Raw genomic sequence first — 16713 nt, 5'->3', positions numbered from 1 at the left:
TAAAAGTGAGTCGGCTGATGCCGACTGATTCTGCTGCTCCGCTAACTGCTGCCGTAAGAGATTGTTGGTTTCACGTTCGGATTGCAAGGCTCGCTGGCATTCGAGGAGTTGGGATTGTAGGCCTTGGACGTGTTTATCATCCGTAACAAATCTACTGCCGTGAGCTAGGCCATCAAGACGAAAAAAAAGAAAAAAAGGAACAGACCCTCTCACTCGAGTGTTCCTCTGCAGCGGCGCTGAAGCTTCGCATGGCTTTCCCCCTCTAGTGCAATTCCGGCACTACTGTGATGTCAACAAGTCAATTCGGACAATATGGGGTGCATATCCAAATCAGACCTTAGGAAGCTCGCCATCACACTTGATCTTTTTTCTTTCCGAAGCCGTTCGTTAGCAGACGTTTGAGAGCATATCGCGCATGATATGGTGTGCGCGTACTTTCGACATCTATCGCTAATTGGACTGTCAGCTAGCGCTCGCAAGATTGATTAACAACGTACCATGCTTGGCCAAGCTTTCTAGGAGGATGATTCAAAGGAATTTCCATCGCCAGCGTGGATAAGAGGAGGATGAAGTCGCAGAGTGCAGCACACTCAGAGAGGATGACTAGACTCTTGGCAAAGAGTGTCGTCACGTGCTTACTGTATTACGGTGCCAGGAACCGTCGCGGAGACAAAGCTTCCTACAGCAACAACAAGCAGGATGCTTACCATGGCAGCCATCTCCAGATTCTTGAAGTTGAATCACTTCATTCCATGTTCTCGCTGTCACGTTACTTTGTCTTTGTTTCAAACCACTCATTTCCTGTCATCGTTAGCGCCGGAAAAAGGCCGTATCCCGATCAGCAGCGGGGCCCACCACTGCAGCACTCAAGGACGGAGCATAAAAACATGGCTTCGCGTCCCTTGAACGCAAGGATGTCCCAGCTATTTCTCTTTGGGCACTCTCAACATGGCCGTCTCTGCCCTTGACTCGCGTGTGTTTAGGAATCTGTTCGGAACCGCGGAGGTTCGCGAAATCTTCACCGACGATGCGTACGTTGGATTTCTGGTTGAAGTGGAGGCCGCCCTTGCGCGTGCTGAGGCAGCCGTTGGCGTGATCCCCGCAGATGCTGGCACGGCGATTACTGATGCGTTCAAAAGCATTTCCCTCGAGTATGTGACTGACCTTTCTCTGTTTACGGCGCTAACTTTTCCGGTCTGTAGTTTCGACCTTCTGGCTCGAGAGACGGATATCGTTGGTTACCCGGTGCTACCCCTCGTGAAACAACTGGTCAATGGCACGCCCGGAGAAATGTCCAAGTACATCCATTGGGGTGCGACCACTCAAGACATCATGGATGATGCCTCTGTGCTACAAATGAAATGCGGCCTCCAACTTGTACGCAGGGAGCTGCAGACGTTGGCTGGGACTTTGCAGGGACTCGCACAAAAGTATCGGGATACGTGAGTGTACACTGACACCCCCACCAGTTCTCACAAGCCTAGCGCTAATCGGACAAGACCCATGGCGGGCCGCACTCATCTCCAACACGCTCTTCCCTGTACGTTTGGCTACAAATGTGCCGTATACCTCTCGAGTATCTTGCGCCATCAGGAGCGACTCGAGGAGATCGAGCGGAGATGTCTACTCGTCCAATTTGGTGGCGCTGCAGGGACGCTGGCGTCGCTGCAGGATCCCGACACTGGCCTCAAAGTACGGGCAGAGTTGGCCAAAGAGCTCGGCCTGAGGGACCCTTTGATCACATGGCACGTTGCGCGCGATACGATAGCGGAAATACTCAACTTCCTCGCACTCATTGGAGGCACGCTTGGCAAAATTGCACTAGACTTGATTGTCATGTCCTCCAACGAGTTTGACGAGGTTTCAGAGCCATTCGTTCCGCACCGTGGCGCCTCGTCCACAATGCCCCAGAAACGAAACCCCATCTCAAGCGAGGTGATCCTCGCGGCATCAAAACTGCTGCGGTCCAACGCTAGTCTAGGACTAGATGCAATGGTTACTGATTTTGAGCGCGCTTCTGGGCCTTGGCATCTGGAATGGGTTGCTATCCCCGAGGCGTTCATCACCGCCGTGGGCGCCTTGCATCAGACTAACTTTGCATTGGGCGGACTGGTGGTCAAGGTGGACTCGATGAGTCGGAACCTGCATTCCACCCGCGGGCTAATCGTCGGGGAAGCCGTGATGATGGGGTTGGCGCCTGTCCTCGGTCGGCAAAAGGCCCACGATGTGGTCTATGACGCCTGCAAGACAGCGATTGAGGGGAACCGGAGCCTGTTAGAAGTTCTGCAAGAGAATTCCGAGCTTAACAAGACGCTTCCTGCGGATCAGCTGGCTAGCCTGTGCGATCCTCTGCAATATCTGGGGGCGAGTCAGCGGATGGTGGACGCAGTTGTTGGCGCCCTGGGGTGAGCGCGTTGGACCAGTAGAAATGTCAGCTAGAATCTGGAGTTCCAATGAATAATGTGTCGAAGATCTGTGTTCCGCAGGAGCTGTGCCGCTAGACGTATCCCGAGGAGCTGGATAAATTTCGCAGGGCAAATCACGAGCCTTATCTGCACAGCCAGACGTCGCTGGGACGCAGATTTGAGTAAGTGGGGTGGGCGGAAGTTCCATCCGCCAATCGGCGGTAACTTCCGGCCTGTGGCAGGCTGGCAACCTCTCCGGAACCTCGAGCGCGACTCCTCTTCTGCCTCTCTTTCAGGCTATTGCAGATTCTCGGGTCTCCTCCTCCTGGGATCTGGTCGCCTTTTTTTTTTTTCTCTTTGCCTCCCTTCCGCCATCCTCAGCGATGGACTTGTACATAATGGGACTTTCGTGGCCTCACTGTTGCGCAACGTCTCCGATGCCATGCACTCAAACAAGCCCCCTCGCCCTCAAGGCAACCATGCGGTCTTTCGCGTCGTCCCCTATCCCCGCACTCCCTCGGAGGCTTCAGACCAACAACCAGTCTCCTCATCCGGCATGATGCTCTCCCCTTCGCCGGCAGCCATGCGTATCGCTCCCTTCGAGCCCTCGGCGGCCGTTTCCAAAGTCGCCATCCCGCGGATCTCGCAACTACGTACGTACGGTAATCGTCGAGTGAAGCGAGCCTGCATCGAGTGCAGGGAGCAAAAGACAAAGTGCAATGGCCATAATCCGTGTGGTCGTTGTACCAGTATGGGCATGGAATGTGTATACGTGGATGGGAAGCGGGAGGCGATGGAAAAACGGCTGCAGGACCTGGAGAAGCAGGTTCAAGCATACGATCGGCTTCTCACTGAGATTCAGCCGCGTCTTGACAGCCAGGATAAGGAGCTCATCAGCCGAACACGCGCTCAGGTATTTCCCTAGTATTCAACCTCTTGCCGTACCGCATTGACACTAATCTTGGCGTAGTATTCCAGTCCCGATCCCGACCATGCAAATCCCGACCAAGCGAACCACGGTTCAGCCCACAGCCAAACCCGCTCTTTCGGCATTGAATACATCCAGGAGGATTTCCACAAGGATAAAGCGTTGCAAGCAATTGGGTTCATGGGTGGTCCTTCGGAGATGTCGTGGATCAACGAGCTGTACCAGGTCCTCGAGAAAGACACGCCGTTCCTTGACTCCGAAGTCTCAAATAAATCCCAGTCCTTAACCTCCGTCTGCTACTTCCTCGACGATGAAGAGTTGGTCCTGGATGCCAGCATTGATCCATACGGTCGCCCACCCCGAGATGTCGCCGATAAGCTATTAGATTGCTATTTCTTCACCGTTCATCCGTCATTCCCTATCATAGCCAAGATTCCGTTTATGCAGCAGTATGAGATGTACTATACGCGACCGGACATTCATCCGACCAAGCGATGGTTGACGATTCTAAATCTGGTCTTTGCGCTTGCATCGAAATTCGCCCAACTGGTCTCAAAGCCGTGGGTCAGCGAGGCAGAGAGTCCGATGGTTTGCTTTACTAGAGCGCGCAAGCTGAGCTTCACCGAAAGCCAGCTCCTCGAGCACCCTAATCTTCAGCAGGTCCAGGTTGAAGGGCTGACGGCATTCTTCCTAATGGCTATTGGCCATATAAACCGCTCCTGGAGAGCGTGTGGTGTCTCAGTCCGGTCTGCCATTGCTCTGGGTGTCAATCTCCGCAGTGAAAGCAAAGAGACGTCAAACTTGTCCAAAGAGATCCGGTACCGGGTCTGGTGGTCAATCTACACGTTAGAGAATACTCTGGCCATCATGACAGGTCGGCCTACTAGTGCACCAGACAAGTTTAGCACGACACCGTTGCCAATTCCGTTCGACGAAGAACAGTTCCGAGAGCCGGCAGCATCGCGGTTGCTCACGGACTTTGCAGCCCGCACCGAGTATATGCTGGCATTAAGCTCGCAGCGAAGAGCCAATTCCTGGGACTCGCCAGGCTTGGGACGCGCCGTGCTCATGCAAGATGCGTTCCTGAGCCCGATGGACATTTCACCCAGCAATTCTTTCTACTTTTTCTACTTTGTGGATCTGACTGTGATCATGCGACGCGCTATCGACTCGTTGTATAGCCCTGGGTTCGCTCGACGGCCGTGGCTGACTATCAGTGCATCCATCATGGATCTCGTTCAAGAGACGGACGAATGGCTCAGCCGTATTCCACCCGTGTTTCAATTCAAAATCCGCCATCCCTCGACCCACTTTGAGCGCCAGCGATGGAGTTTAGCATTTCGGTATTACAGTCTGCGCATCACGCTCAGCCGGCCGTCTTTGTGTCGCTCGGAAAGACAGCGTGCGCCCAATGAAGCTTCGGCGCTCAGTCAACAGCGGATTGCCCATATCTGTATCGACTCCGCGTGTGAATTGCTAGATCTACTGCCCGACAAGCCCGACGCATTCTGGCTGGTTCAGGTTTCCCCATGGTGGTGTGTTTTGCATTACCTCATGCAGTCGGTCACCGTGCTCCTGATCGAAATGGAATTCTGCGTACGGTTCCATGCCGACGGTGCTTCTCACATTACGCTGCATTTAGAAAAGGGACTGGATTGGTTGTATAGTCTGGGAGCCATCAGCGTCCCTGCAAGACGAGCTTGGGAGGTTTGCAACAGCATTTACAATCGCCTGTTCTTCGGGGCAGAACCTCAGTCTACGGTACTGCGGATGTTCTCGCCAGAACAAGATCTGCGGGCTTCGATGACCGCCCAGCCGGTGATTTCACCCATTCATGAGGCAGCTGAATTTATGGAGGGAGCTGCCTTTACCGAGCAGTACATGAAGCTGCCGCATAACATGACTGTTCATCCAGCTATCGAGACGCCCTACGATGAGATTCCGCTCTACAAGAACCCGAGCTAGGTTACTGGTGATTACAATAAGCGCTCGTTTGAGCCATGTTGATGTTGTCTATACGGCCGTACTATCTCACGATGCCACGATTTAGAATTGGTCGTTCGCATTCGCAAGATGCAGTCTGCATGCGGTCGCACGGTGGATCATTCTCGTCAGGTTCAAGCAATCTTGGTACCTCCGACGAAACCGTCGCCGCCGAGTCCGAATCCTTGCGACCAACCCTCACCGGAATCCCTTGCCTCCTTGATCTTCCAGAACAGGGAGCCCTGTCCTTTGATTAGTCCTGTATTTTAGCGATCGGTTGAACAGAATTAATCTTACATCATATACGCCCTGCAAATCATCCTTGTATATCTTCCCGTCCTTCTGGATAAGTAGCCACGTCGTCACCCACTCAAAGAATGCAGCTCCCCACTGTCTGTGTTAGCATGCTGCGCGAATGATTCTAAGCGCGAGAGGGGGTTCGTACTCCGAAGGGATCCGCCGCACACCGATTCCCATGCATCATATCAAACAACTCGCGAAAGGTCAACGCCCCATCATGATCGCGATCATACTTCGAAAACATGTCCTCAAACGCCTGCGGCACAAACCGTCCCTCCGCATCAAACGCCCCGCTATCGGACCCGTGCTTCGCCTTGTAGATGCTATCGACGTACACGCGGAACCGCGGGTCTGGGATAATGGAGTGTGCCAGCCGTGTCGGGTACGAGAAGTTGAGGTTGATGATCAATACCGCGAGGAAGGAAAAGAGCATGTTGAACCCGAGGTCCCGGAAGCCCGTGTAGGTGTCGTACGGATAGATCTGGCCGTCCCGGTCGCGGTCCCAGAAGAGGATGTGCTGTTGCATGGGTGTCTATCAATATCAGTTAGTACACAGTGGCTTCAGCTCGCGAGAGGCTGTAGACAAGAGAAGGGAAAGGGAAAGGGGCAATACAAAATCGTGGAAATCCTTCATCGACGTCTTCGACTCGTCGCCGACGACGACATTGGTCCGCGCGACGCCGGGGTTCTTGATGTACGAGTCGATGTACGTTGCTGGCAGGCGCTTGGAAGTCACGCTGCAGTTCTTGGCGGTTACGGAGAGGCGGTCTTTTTCGTTTTCTCCCATGGTGATTGTCTTGTTCTGGTTCTTGGTGGTACGTTCTGTTTGTATTTCCAGACGAGTTCGTCTGGGGGTGGAGGTGATTATATATATCGAATGATATCACCTTTGAGAGAACGCGATGAGCTGGTTGACATGTGATTATGGAGTATTTCCGATCATTATGATCCTGTAACCCCTGTTTATTTTCAAATTACCATAGTCTATCGTCTACTCGCCGGGCCGAGAGCATCATAAGGGAGAGTGGTCGTAGTGTGTACGTCATGATGCGGTGATGTCATTCAATCACTATACATCATCATGTCCTCAGGCAATTGGTCTTTACGATTCTAGACTTGGGGTTCGAGGAGCTATCACGGCTCTGAGGAGGTGTGGTAAATCCATCTGTATAGCCTCAAGAGCCCAAAATGCTTAGATATGCTTCTGGTGTCTCGATAAAGCACCCCGCCACGTCATTAAGCTTCTGCTCATCTGCGGAAAACGAATCCGACGTCCCGCATTCGCCAGTCACATCCGCACCACCACATATGAACCTTAAAAGCCATCGCGCTGTGTTGAAGATACATACGGAATGGCTCTCCGAACAACTCAAACAGACCTCCTAGTAATCGGCGCAGGCCCCGCGGGCCTAATGGCCGCGTGTTGGGCAAGCCAATTTGTCACATCCGACCCCAGTTGCATGTCCACGCGGATCATCGATCTGAAGGCCGCGCGCACGGCGACGGGGCATGCCGATGGGATCCATAGTCGCACGCTGGAGATCTTTGATAGTTTTGGGATTGTGGATTCGATTACCCGGAAAGGGGTGCATGAGGTTGAGATGAGTTATTGGGTATGTTTGATGTCTCTCTCTTTTTTTTTTTTTGCTTCTTCCTGTTCGCTGTTCCTTGGTTTGTCCGAGATGAGGGAGGGATTGAGCGGATGGATAGTGCTGACGGTGTAGGGAGTCAACGCAGAGTCCGGAAGACTCGAGTGCCAGCAACGTATGCGCTCGCAGCGGGAAGGCCTCTCACGGTTCGGCCAGATGCTCCTGAACCAGGGCCAGGTGGAGCAGGTGATAATCGACTATATCAATGATCAAGGACACCTCTCAATTGAACGGAACAAGAGGGCTGATAAGATCTACTTCACCAATGACCCTACACACCCCATTTCCGTCGAAGTAAAAAGTGTCCGCGCCGATCGGATGGTAGATGCTATACAAGATGGCACTGCAGGCGAACATGGCCACGCGGAGGTGACGGAGGTTATCCAGGCGCAGTACGTGGTTGCGTGTGATGGGGCACGGAGTCTGGTTCGGGAACAGCTCGGGGTGCCGTTGGAGTCGAAATCTACGGATTCGATGTGGGCCGTTATTGATATTGTGCCGATTACCGACTTTCGTATGGGATCATTCCTTCACATACCGGTCATTTGGGAAGGATGAGCTAACCCAGCCAGCCGACATCCGCCAATCCTGCGCCATCCACTCAGACAAGTACGGCAGTATCATGACCGCGCCTAGGGAGAATCATCTCGTCCGGTTCTATCTCCAACTGACGGGGCGTTCTGATCTCGAGAAGGAAGCCCTGGAGCAGACGGAGGAGAAGTCGCCAGACGCGATAATCCAACTGGCTCAACGGATCATGGAGCCGTACACGCTGAAGTACGAGTACTGCGACTGGTGGTCGATATATCCGGTATGACAGCCCTTATCCTAATATTGTGTGATATTCTGATAGCGGGCAGATAAAACAGGGCCTCGTCACGAGCAGCCAGGTAAAGAATCGGTATGTCATCATCCTTCATCCCTTGGAATCCCGCTAAATGGCTGGTATAGTGTATTCCTAGCCGGAGACGCAGCCCATACACACTCGCCCAAAGCCGGACAGGGAATGAACGTCTCGATACAAGATACATACAACCTCATCTGGAAGCTCGGATCCGTAATAACAGGAGTGGCACAGCCGACGATCCTCAAGACGTACGAAAGCGAGCGACATCCTGTCGCCGAGCAGCTAATGAAGATGGATGCCGAGCTTGTGGAGGCTTACGAGCGAACGGGAGGATCTATTAGCCATGTCAGTCAGATACGCGATGAGCACGCGGGGTTCATGTCGGGTGTTGAGGTGACGTATCCGGAGAGCTTGCTTGTTGCATCGAAGAGCGGTCCGGCAAAGGCAAAGCATATCACTGTTGGGATGAGGATGCGCAGTTGTCCGGTGGTCAACTATGCCGATGGATCGACGGTACAGCTGGCGAATGTTCTCTCGAGTAACGGAGCGTGGAGACTGCTTGTCTTGGCCGGTGATTTGTGTCAGGCGCAGCAGGTTGACCGTCTGAGGGCATTCGCTGATAACTTCCGCAGGCAGCCACTCTTGTCGGGTTCCAGACGGGCAGTACCATTGAGAAATGGGCATATGACCCTCGAGGTGATCTTGATCCATGCCGGTTCCAGATCGTCCGTCAACTTCATGGATCTACCAGAGATCTTCCGTCCGTTCGACGAGAAGCTGGGCTGGGATTACGGCAAGGTATTTGCGGACGACGATTCCTACGGTCAAGGCAGCGGTCATGCTTACCGCGAGTATGGAATCCCCGAGGGCACTGGTTGTCTCGTGCTTGTCCGCCCAGACCAGCACGTAGCAATGGTGGTAGCTATGGGCGAAGAGGCGCAGCTGGAGAGCTACATATCTAGATGGCATGTGAGGAACTCGGTAGATAATTAATAATTACGCTGTATTAGAGCTATAGAGCTATCTATGGTGATCTTTCTCCGGCATCGTCAAAACTCATTTGCTGGTTAAGTATAGTAAGTCTGCACGCTTAGTTAGCATATGCAATCGAACGAACGAGGGTCACTTACTATAATCGCTCTGCGAAGACCACGAGTCTAGAACGTGCAGTCCAGCCCTCTGGCATAGAGCATCCCGATCCGCAGCATCGTACTTGTGACTGCGCACAGCCAGCAACTTCCGACCAGCGGGAATCCGTACCCCGTCCAAGGATACATCGACGCGTGGGTAATAGATCTGACTGTGCGCTCCCTTCTCTGCATCCCAATCTCCTACAACTCGCCACTTATCGAGGTCGAAAGCCTCGCGTCCTAAGACCCTGTTTGCGTGTTTGAGTCCGTTCTTGACAAACCGCTGGTTCATCCCATCCGGATCATTGTATGCATTGAGAACTCGTTCCTCGTCTTTACACCCATCCAAACCAAGCAAGAACGAGCTGTCGGCCTGCGCAAAGCTCGAGAGGAACTCCGCCGCGTCGGCCTTCTCGAAATTCCCCAGCGTCGAACCAAGGTATAGAATCGTCTTCGGTCGCGACTGAAGATCAGGATGTTGCAGCCATGTTCGCCCATCATCGTACGTGCCTAGGAGACCGAAGCACCGAACGTGGCGGTAGATCCCCGAGGAGACGGGGCGGAGGGTACGCTGGAGCTCGGGGTAGGAGACGTCGAGGGCGAAGTAGTCGACGGGGCGACCGAGTTCTTCGAGGGCGTCGAGGAGGATTTTTGTCTTGCGGAGGTTTCTTATGGCTGTCAGTTCACTGTCTTCGACAAGAGTCCACAAGGGGCCACGAGGAATGCTCACCCGCTTCCAAGCTCAACGAGCATACTCCCTGCCGGGATCCGGGCAGCGATCTCTCGGCAGTAGGCCTGCAGCAGACCAATTTCCTCTCGTGTCAGGTAATAGGAAGGACAATAGGTGACATGTTCAAAGTACTTCAGACCGGGCTCGTCCCACAGAAGAAGATCGGGGAGTGCTGCGCTCTCATTGTGGATGCTCTGCTGCAGAGATTCGCGCAGCTCAAGACCCTTCTTGTCCGAGCGAATGTCAATAATCTGCTCAGTCGGAGCACGCTGAAAGGGATGCGCCTTGACGCCGAACCGGGGCTGAATGATATTTTCCAACATTGTGATGTGCTTTTTACTGATGGGAAGGAGCGTGGAGGTGTGGTACCTCGAGGTTCCCTTTTATAGCAGACGACCTGGCCGGAAGCCTCACCGACGGCAGGAACAGCTGTTGCTCCCGAGTGAACCATTGGCACAGGATGTATATTCCGCGGAGATTAAGCTTGGGGTCTGATGAGAGGGTGACGACTGTTGAGAAGCTTTGGTGGGATTACCCGATTCAGTATGACGTCAACACCACCGCAAACAGCCCTACTTTTGCTATTCTTATCTACACCTCATCGCCCCTGACTCAGTGCCTGCTTCCGTGATCGCGAATTCAAATCCAAGTAAGGTGCTTCTCCCAGACTACACACTCGGTCGCCTGTTCGTGTCTCTGCATAGTCGTACGTCGCACAGTGATATGTTGAGCGATTGTCCCAAATGGCGAGATCGTTCTTCCGCCACTTGAACCGCACCTGCGCATCATGATTCTGAGTAACGAGCTACATATGGATCAGCATTAGTCCAAGCCATTGCAGGCAGCCAGCTCACATTGAAGAGGTACTGAAGGAGCACATCAGACTCATCCTTGGTGACTCCGTTAATGCGCTTCGTAAAGCCCTTGTTGACATATACAGACTTCCATCCGGTGACAGCTGTCTCTTGTCAGTCACGTATTCGCAAGTCCACTAGATTGAGAGCAACGTACGATTTGTTCGGATCACAGGATGTATGGCCGTAAGCTCATCTCCCTGATTTAGTGGTGACCCACGAATGCCCTTTCGCAAGGGATTACCCAGTCTCCGAGCCTCCTCATGGAAGAAGGTCGCATCGTGTGTCGCAGTCAAGCGCTCCAAGAAAGAAGCCATCTCTGGCGATAGGCGGTCATATATCTCGTATCCTGACGCCCACATGGTATCGCCTCCGGTCTCTGGGAGAGTGTGGATTTTGAGCATCGCGTAATCCGAAGGGACACGCTCAAAGCTGATGTCTGTGTGCCATCCGGCGGAAGCAAAGCGACTGACATCGCTGAGCTGATGCGTGAGGCCGCCGCCTTTCTTCTGCTTCTCGCTACTGATCACGCTGATCTGGTCGCCGAGTTCGCTTCCCTCTTCTGTGAGGGGATGGACGTGTAGCCCTGATGATTCCGGCTGCGACTTGTCAGTACGCTTACGGGAAATAGCCACGAGCGACTCACGCAGCCGGCTAATAATGTCAGTTTCTCAGCAAAATCACGCATTTGCTGCGGTGTGACATCTTGATTACGGAGGAAGACCACGCCGCGACTCGAAACTGATTCCGTCAGTCTTGACCATAAAAGAAAGAGGTTGATTCAGCCTACTGGTAGCGGCAAGGTCCTGGATTAATTGGTCCCGGTCTGGGGACTGCAGGATCTCGGCGACTTGGAGGCCTTCATACTCCCTGCCAATGACCGGGGTCAGGTCCTGGTGCTGGTATCGGTCGAGGCTTCCAGAGTACTCGAGCGGCCGGGAAATCCGAGGACGAGCGTCGGGGTGCCCGCCACGGATGGGCGAATGAGTTTCTTCGATAACGGTTGGCATTTTGATTGACTTGGTAGGGGGCTAGATAGGAGTGCACGTTCAGGCGACTACTTTGGGCCTGGATGGCGACATTCATATACTCATCTCCACCGTCGAGCCGGGCGGTGCCGTGTGTCATGGTTCTTCGGGTTCCCCATGTTTGAGGGTCGAGCCATCAGGTCTGACAAGATTCGTGCACGAGTCAGCAGGAGCGGCGGGGCGTGGTCGGCGGGGCTCCGGCGAAATTCTCGGAGGGCTGCAGGATCCGCCGGTCGTCCTACCCGAGTGGGATTAGGGCTTTTGGTCGATTCCGGGGGTGCTCTTGGCTGAGGATTCTACAGCGACCCTTATCACGATGCAGATTCGAATTGTAGTCATATATCAGCCTTGAAAGAAGACATTCTGCATCAACCTGCTTGCTAGCAGCTTCTGGAGAAATCCCAAGTGAAACAGACGGCTTTCCAAGGCCATAGGCTGGTCTCGTTTCAGGGCTTGATCAGCGCCACCCCGCGATGTCGTGCTCGGACCTGCTGGTTGTGCAATGCGTTAGTGCCGGGTTGGCTTCGGTCTCACGCTTCTTCACCAACGGCTGTGGGAGACTCGCCGATTGCGAATAACTACAGAACGAAATGCTCATCGCCGTCGCATCCGCCCAGAAATGTGTAGATAGAGGTGTGTATATAAGGAAGAGCCTGCCGCAGTCTGTCTTTGCATATCACTCTTGTCTTTTCTGCCTTGTGTCCAAGACACTGCTGTCATCATGACTGATATTGAACAGAGCGCCAGAAGCTCTGCCGCCAAGGAGGCAGGCGATGTCAAGTCTTCCAAGGAGTCGCCTGCTGTCGGACAGGAGCATCTCGCTGGAGTAACTCCTCCGCATTCGTCCTATGAGGGCCATCACCGATTCGATCCCACGGCCTCGTGGTCGCCAAAGGAGGAACGCCGTGTCATTTGGAAGACGGACCTCATGCTGATGACTTGGCTGTGTCTGATGTTCTTTGGTCTGCAACTCGACCGGGGCAACTTGTCCAATGCATTGACGGACAGCTTCTTGGATGATCTGAATCTGACCACCGACGACTACAACAATGTACGTGGCGCTTCGGTCTTGTGCTGAGATGGGTTTGCTAATGTGTGCGACAGGGTAACACAATCCAGCTGATGTGCTTTTTGACAGCCGAGTTCCCAGTCCAGCTCCTCATCAAGCGCTTTGGTTTCCGCCGCGTGCTGCCCACCCTGATGTTGCTCTGGAGTTTGGTCTCTTGGACTCAGGCCTGGATGACCGATCGAGCATCTTTCTACGTGACGAGAGCCCTGATTGGAACCTTTGAGGGAGGCTTCATTCCCGGTGCGATCCTGTTCGCCACATACTTTTACAAGACAAAGGAGCTTTCTGTTCGCCTAGCCTTCTTTTGGTCAACCCTGAATGTATGTCTGATTTGTATGATTCGACACTGATGGCGTCTAACAAATCCCAGGTCGCACGCATTATTTCGGCTCTTTTGGCCGCAGGCATTCTGGAAATGAGAGGCACACTGGGCAAGCCAGGATGGTTCTGGCTGTTCCTGATCGATGGACTAATCACCTTCGTCATTGGACTCTTCGCCTTGTTCTACCTTCCACGGTCCCCAACCCACACAAAGAGTCTTCTGTATCCCAAGTCATGGTACACTGAGCGTGAGGAGGTTATCATGATAAACGTGAGTCTCAAAAGACCACTCTATTGGCACTGGCTAACCCTTGTTAGCGACTCTTACGCGATGACCCGTCCAAGGGCCTCACTGAACTTACCGAGAAAGCTACTTTCAGCGACGTTCTCAACGCCTGGAAGGACAAGTCCATGTGGGGACTGTATCTCGTTGGCTTAGTTGCATATATCCCTCAGGGTCCTGTACAGGGATACCTCTCACTGACTCTGAAACGCCTTGGGTTCACGACATTCGAATCGAACATGCTTTCCATCCCATCTGCCGCTCTCCAGATCATCCTCATGCTGGCCCTGTCCAAGAGCAGTGAATACTTCGGTGAGCGCACGTTTCACTGTCTAGTCGGGGAGTTCTGGTCGCTGCCACTGCTCGCCACGCTACTGGGACTTCCGGATCAGGGCTACAACTGGGGCCGCTTCACAGTCTGTACGATGATCTCGGGCTACCCGTACTTCCACCCTATTGTATCCGCCTGGATCTCGGAGAACACCTTCGATGTCAAGAAGCGAGCCATCACAGCCGCGACTTACAACGTGATTGTGCAGATCGGATCAGTGATCTCGTCCCGTGAGTCAAACACCTGCCCATTTGCGAATGGAAACTGACCCAAACCAGAGATATATCGGAGTTACGACTCGCCATACTACTACCAGGGCAACAAAGTTCTGATCTCCATATGCGCGCTGGCGTTGGTAGTGTTTGTGGTTCAACGCGAGTGGCTCAGGCACCTCAACCGCCAGAAAGAGCGACAATGGGAGGCGCTATCACCGGAAGAACGCATCGATTATCAGGCTGACTTGGCTGAGCGGGAGAAGGAGGGTAACAAGCGCTTGGACTTCCGCTTCAAGTACTGAGCAGCATGTAGTCGACTGTTGAGGGGTTGTTATGGCGCGCAAGGCTATGGATCAAGACTGTTGAGGGAGCCCACTAATTTCTGGAGTGTTGTCGTTGGGCCAGTATGTGTCAAGGAATGGTTGATCACCATTGTCGAATAAAAGATTGTTTAATACCATATCCATTGGAAACTGGTCAATTAAGGGAGTAGTGAGCTCTGTGCTCGTATTCAGTCGGTGAGGTACGGTGAACTCAGCAGGTACATAAGGTAAACCGTATGTCAGCAAGCCCTCAAAATCTTGTTGCGAAGAACTAGGGGTCACAAGGATGTCGGATAATATGGATTGCGCCTGAGCTACCATCCGATGTTCATCAAGAGAGTCCTCGTCGAAATCCGTGTCAGTCCGAGTTTGCTGTGCCACACTGGAGGTAGTCCTGCCTAGGATCGACGGCTGCGAGTTTGTATCATCGAAGGAGTTCCAATCGGTATTCGAGGAACGGGGGATGCGACACTCTGCCTTCCGCTTCTGCGTTGGGTTCAGCCCGCGCAAAGAGCGCGGTACCGTCGTAGAACTCAAGGACTGAGCCCGTGCCATTTTCTGGTATAAGATATCTACCAACGCGTTATTTCCACCGTCTTTGAAGGCAGTCAAGATCGAGTGTAGGCGGGCGAGGACACTGCTTGGACGGATGTCCTGATCCCACGTAGGTGCCTCAGGCAACATTGATATGCTGGTGATCGCATCCGCTAAAGAGTTGGCAATTTCGTGCAGTTTCAGTTGCTGTATAACTATTCTTAGTATTGGGGGAACAGTCAAAAGGGAGGAGTCGCACCATGCCGAACCCATGAGCCTGAAGTGCTGTTCGAGGTAGCCTGCTTATTGCGTCCACCAGGTCCCGGGCGACTAGCAACGGAAACGTGGGTGAGATCGACATTTGAGACGATGGAGACCCTTGTATCCTTTGCCCGCACAGCGCTTTCCATGTCAGCATGCGCATCCAGTGTCGTGTCACACATAGGTCCGCCCTCTGCACGTCGCATATTTGATCTAAGCCGCTAGCTCCATCACGGAATCTGTCCTGCAGTATATCATACGCCGATGGCTCAGTCACTTGTGCCGAACGAACGGCTTGGTTGTATCCAAGGTGCGAATCCTCGATAATGTCGAACATCTTCGATTCTTCGAACAGACGGAACAAGGCGAGCAACTTTAGGAAGGCGGGCAGAACCTGGGGCTCGTCATGCGCGTCAACGTCGGGCATTACAGTGTCTGTTCTGAGGACGACGGGGAGCTTATGTAGAATGCACACGCCTCTGGAAACTTGGATCAGAACCCGATCGTGCGGCGGCGGAAGAGATTATATTTACCGTTCCGTGACGAAAAGCAGCCACAAGACCCGACGGCGAATTTGCGCTTCCTCATGACCTAGTCCCGCATATGAAGCCTCTCGATGCAGGAACATCATCTGGGCGAGCGAAATCGCTTCTCGAAGGTAAAGTGTCGACTCGCTTCCTCCAGGCTGCTGGTTTTCGTAATATACGTGGAGGAAGAAAGCTGTGCGGACGGTGTTCAGGCTCACTATTGAGCGATATTGTGGAGATTGGCGAGCTTGCAGGCATTCAGACGCAAAGACATCTGCTGTGATCGATCGGTCGGAGACGCAGTTCTTTCCTAATCTCAACTGCGCCATCGTGGCTGCTGCCACAGCGGTCGCAAGGGCTCGTGTTTCATAGTCCGTCCCTTCCGAATCTCGCTGTAGGTCCGCGATCAAATTGTCGACGTGAACGACCGGCCAGACCGGGTACATGCGTACGTGGTAGATATACAGTAAAGAGGCGATGACATTCGTCGGTAGCCTACGGACAAAACAACTCAGTAAATAGAAAGTAAGCAAGCTGGTAGATCGCGGACGCGAACCTTTCCGGACCTGCCACGGCGGTGCCCGACTGGTGATCGTTGGCAACATTGTTTCGCTGGTTCTGCTCGATGAGGTACCTTGTCGTCGCGCGCAGCTTCTGTGGGCCGCGTGCTTGGTGAACTCGAATATAAGTGCACTGGAGGCGCGCGTTCATACACGGCCTACAGGGATGTCCGCCACCGCATCGGATCTTGCGAATCTTGCAGCCATCGCAAGCTTTCTTCGTGATGGGAACTTGCGGCGAACTCATCGCGACTCCGGGGACCCAGATTTGGAGCAGATAAATCAGTTGAGGGAAATGTCAGAAAGTTGGAGACAATCGCCCCCTCACTTGTTGAAACCTGCAGAGCTCATGGTATTCTCAAGCATGATTGGTGGACGACGTGAAGCGTCGATGGCGTTTTTCCCTCCACTCAACACGCCATCAGCAAGAGCCCC

At 53.3% G+C, this 16713-nt stretch overlaps 8 protein-coding genes across 8 annotated transcripts; 4 read left to right on the top strand and 4 right to left on the bottom strand.

The window, feature by feature from the left end:
• The first annotated feature begins 499 nt into the window (after positions 1-499).
• Positions 500-2505, top strand: BJX68DRAFT_157727 (class-II fumarase/aspartase family protein). The gene is made up of 3 exons (XM_071036794.1): positions 500-1151; positions 1203-1442; positions 1500-2505. The coding sequence occupies exons 1-3, from the start codon at positions 949-951 to the stop codon at positions 2407-2409; spliced, it is 1353 nt and encodes a 450-aa protein (XP_070895403.1). The 5' UTR covers positions 500-948; the 3' UTR covers positions 2410-2505.
• A 205-nt stretch (positions 2506-2710) lies between these two features.
• On the top strand, positions 2711-5515 carry BJX68DRAFT_157703 (Zn(II)2Cys6 transcription factor). Its single transcript, XM_071036792.1, has 2 exons — positions 2711-3318; positions 3376-5515. Exons 1-2 carry the CDS (start codon positions 2848-2850, stop codon positions 5296-5298), a joined length of 2394 nt encoding a protein of 797 aa, XP_070895402.1. The 5' UTR covers positions 2711-2847; the 3' UTR covers positions 5299-5515.
• On the bottom strand, positions 5451-6403 carry BJX68DRAFT_270360 (caleosin family protein; the record flags this gene model as incomplete). Its single annotated transcript, XM_071046625.1, has 4 exons — positions 5451-5558; positions 5614-5706; positions 5762-6148; positions 6230-6403. The coding sequence occupies 4 exons, from the start codon at positions 6401-6403 to the stop codon at positions 5451-5453; spliced, it is 762 nt and encodes a 253-aa protein (XP_070895401.1).
• Positions 6404-6968: 565 nt separating this feature from the next.
• BJX68DRAFT_278136 (FAD binding domain-containing protein) lies at positions 6969-9105 on the top strand (the record flags this gene model as incomplete). The annotated part of the gene is made up of 5 exons (XM_071048472.1): positions 6969-7229; positions 7341-7779; positions 7838-8076; positions 8126-8166; positions 8217-9105. 5 exons carry the CDS (start codon positions 6969-6971, stop codon positions 9103-9105), a joined length of 1869 nt encoding a protein of 622 aa, XP_070895400.1.
• Positions 9106-9168: 63 nt separating this feature from the next.
• On the bottom strand, positions 9169-10295 carry BJX68DRAFT_270358 (class I SAM-dependent methyltransferase; the record flags this gene model as incomplete). The annotated part of the gene is made up of 3 exons (XM_071046624.1): positions 9169-9194; positions 9243-9910; positions 9973-10295. The coding sequence occupies 3 exons, from the start codon at positions 10293-10295 to the stop codon at positions 9169-9171; spliced, it is 1017 nt and encodes a 338-aa protein (XP_070895399.1).
• A 275-nt stretch (positions 10296-10570) lies between these two features.
• On the bottom strand, positions 10571-11836 carry BJX68DRAFT_257574 (TauD/TfdA dioxygenase family protein; the record flags this gene model as incomplete). The annotated part of the gene is made up of 5 exons (XM_071043374.1): positions 10571-10777; positions 10827-10930; positions 10984-11425; positions 11473-11567; positions 11617-11836. 5 exons carry the CDS (start codon positions 11834-11836, stop codon positions 10571-10573), a joined length of 1068 nt encoding a protein of 355 aa, XP_070895398.1.
• A 739-nt stretch (positions 11837-12575) lies between these two features.
• On the top strand, positions 12576-14375 carry BJX68DRAFT_257573 (putative MFS transporter; the record flags this gene model as incomplete). Its single annotated transcript, XM_071043373.1, has 5 exons — positions 12576-12905; positions 12959-13243; positions 13294-13515; positions 13563-14088; positions 14137-14375. 5 exons carry the CDS (start codon positions 12576-12578, stop codon positions 14373-14375), a joined length of 1602 nt encoding a protein of 533 aa, XP_070895397.1.
• Positions 14376-14426: 51 nt separating this feature from the next.
• On the bottom strand, positions 14427-16525 carry BJX68DRAFT_270355 (Zn(II)2Cys6 transcription factor; the record flags this gene model as incomplete). The annotated part of the gene is made up of 4 exons (XM_071046623.1): positions 14427-15137; positions 15190-15670; positions 15725-16213; positions 16275-16525. 4 exons carry the CDS (start codon positions 16523-16525, stop codon positions 14427-14429), a joined length of 1932 nt encoding a protein of 643 aa, XP_070895396.1.
• Positions 16526-16713: the final 188 nt, after the last annotated feature.

This window comes from Aspergillus pseudodeflectus (genome assembly GCF_044049435.1).
Source record: "Aspergillus pseudodeflectus strain CBS 756.74 chromosome Unknown BJX68scaffold_48, whole genome shotgun sequence".
Classification (NCBI taxonomy): Eukaryota; Fungi; Ascomycota; class Eurotiomycetes; order Eurotiales; family Aspergillaceae; genus Aspergillus; species Aspergillus pseudodeflectus.
Note: the sequence above shows the minus strand (reverse complement) of the source record. Positions and strands in the feature narration are given on the sequence as shown.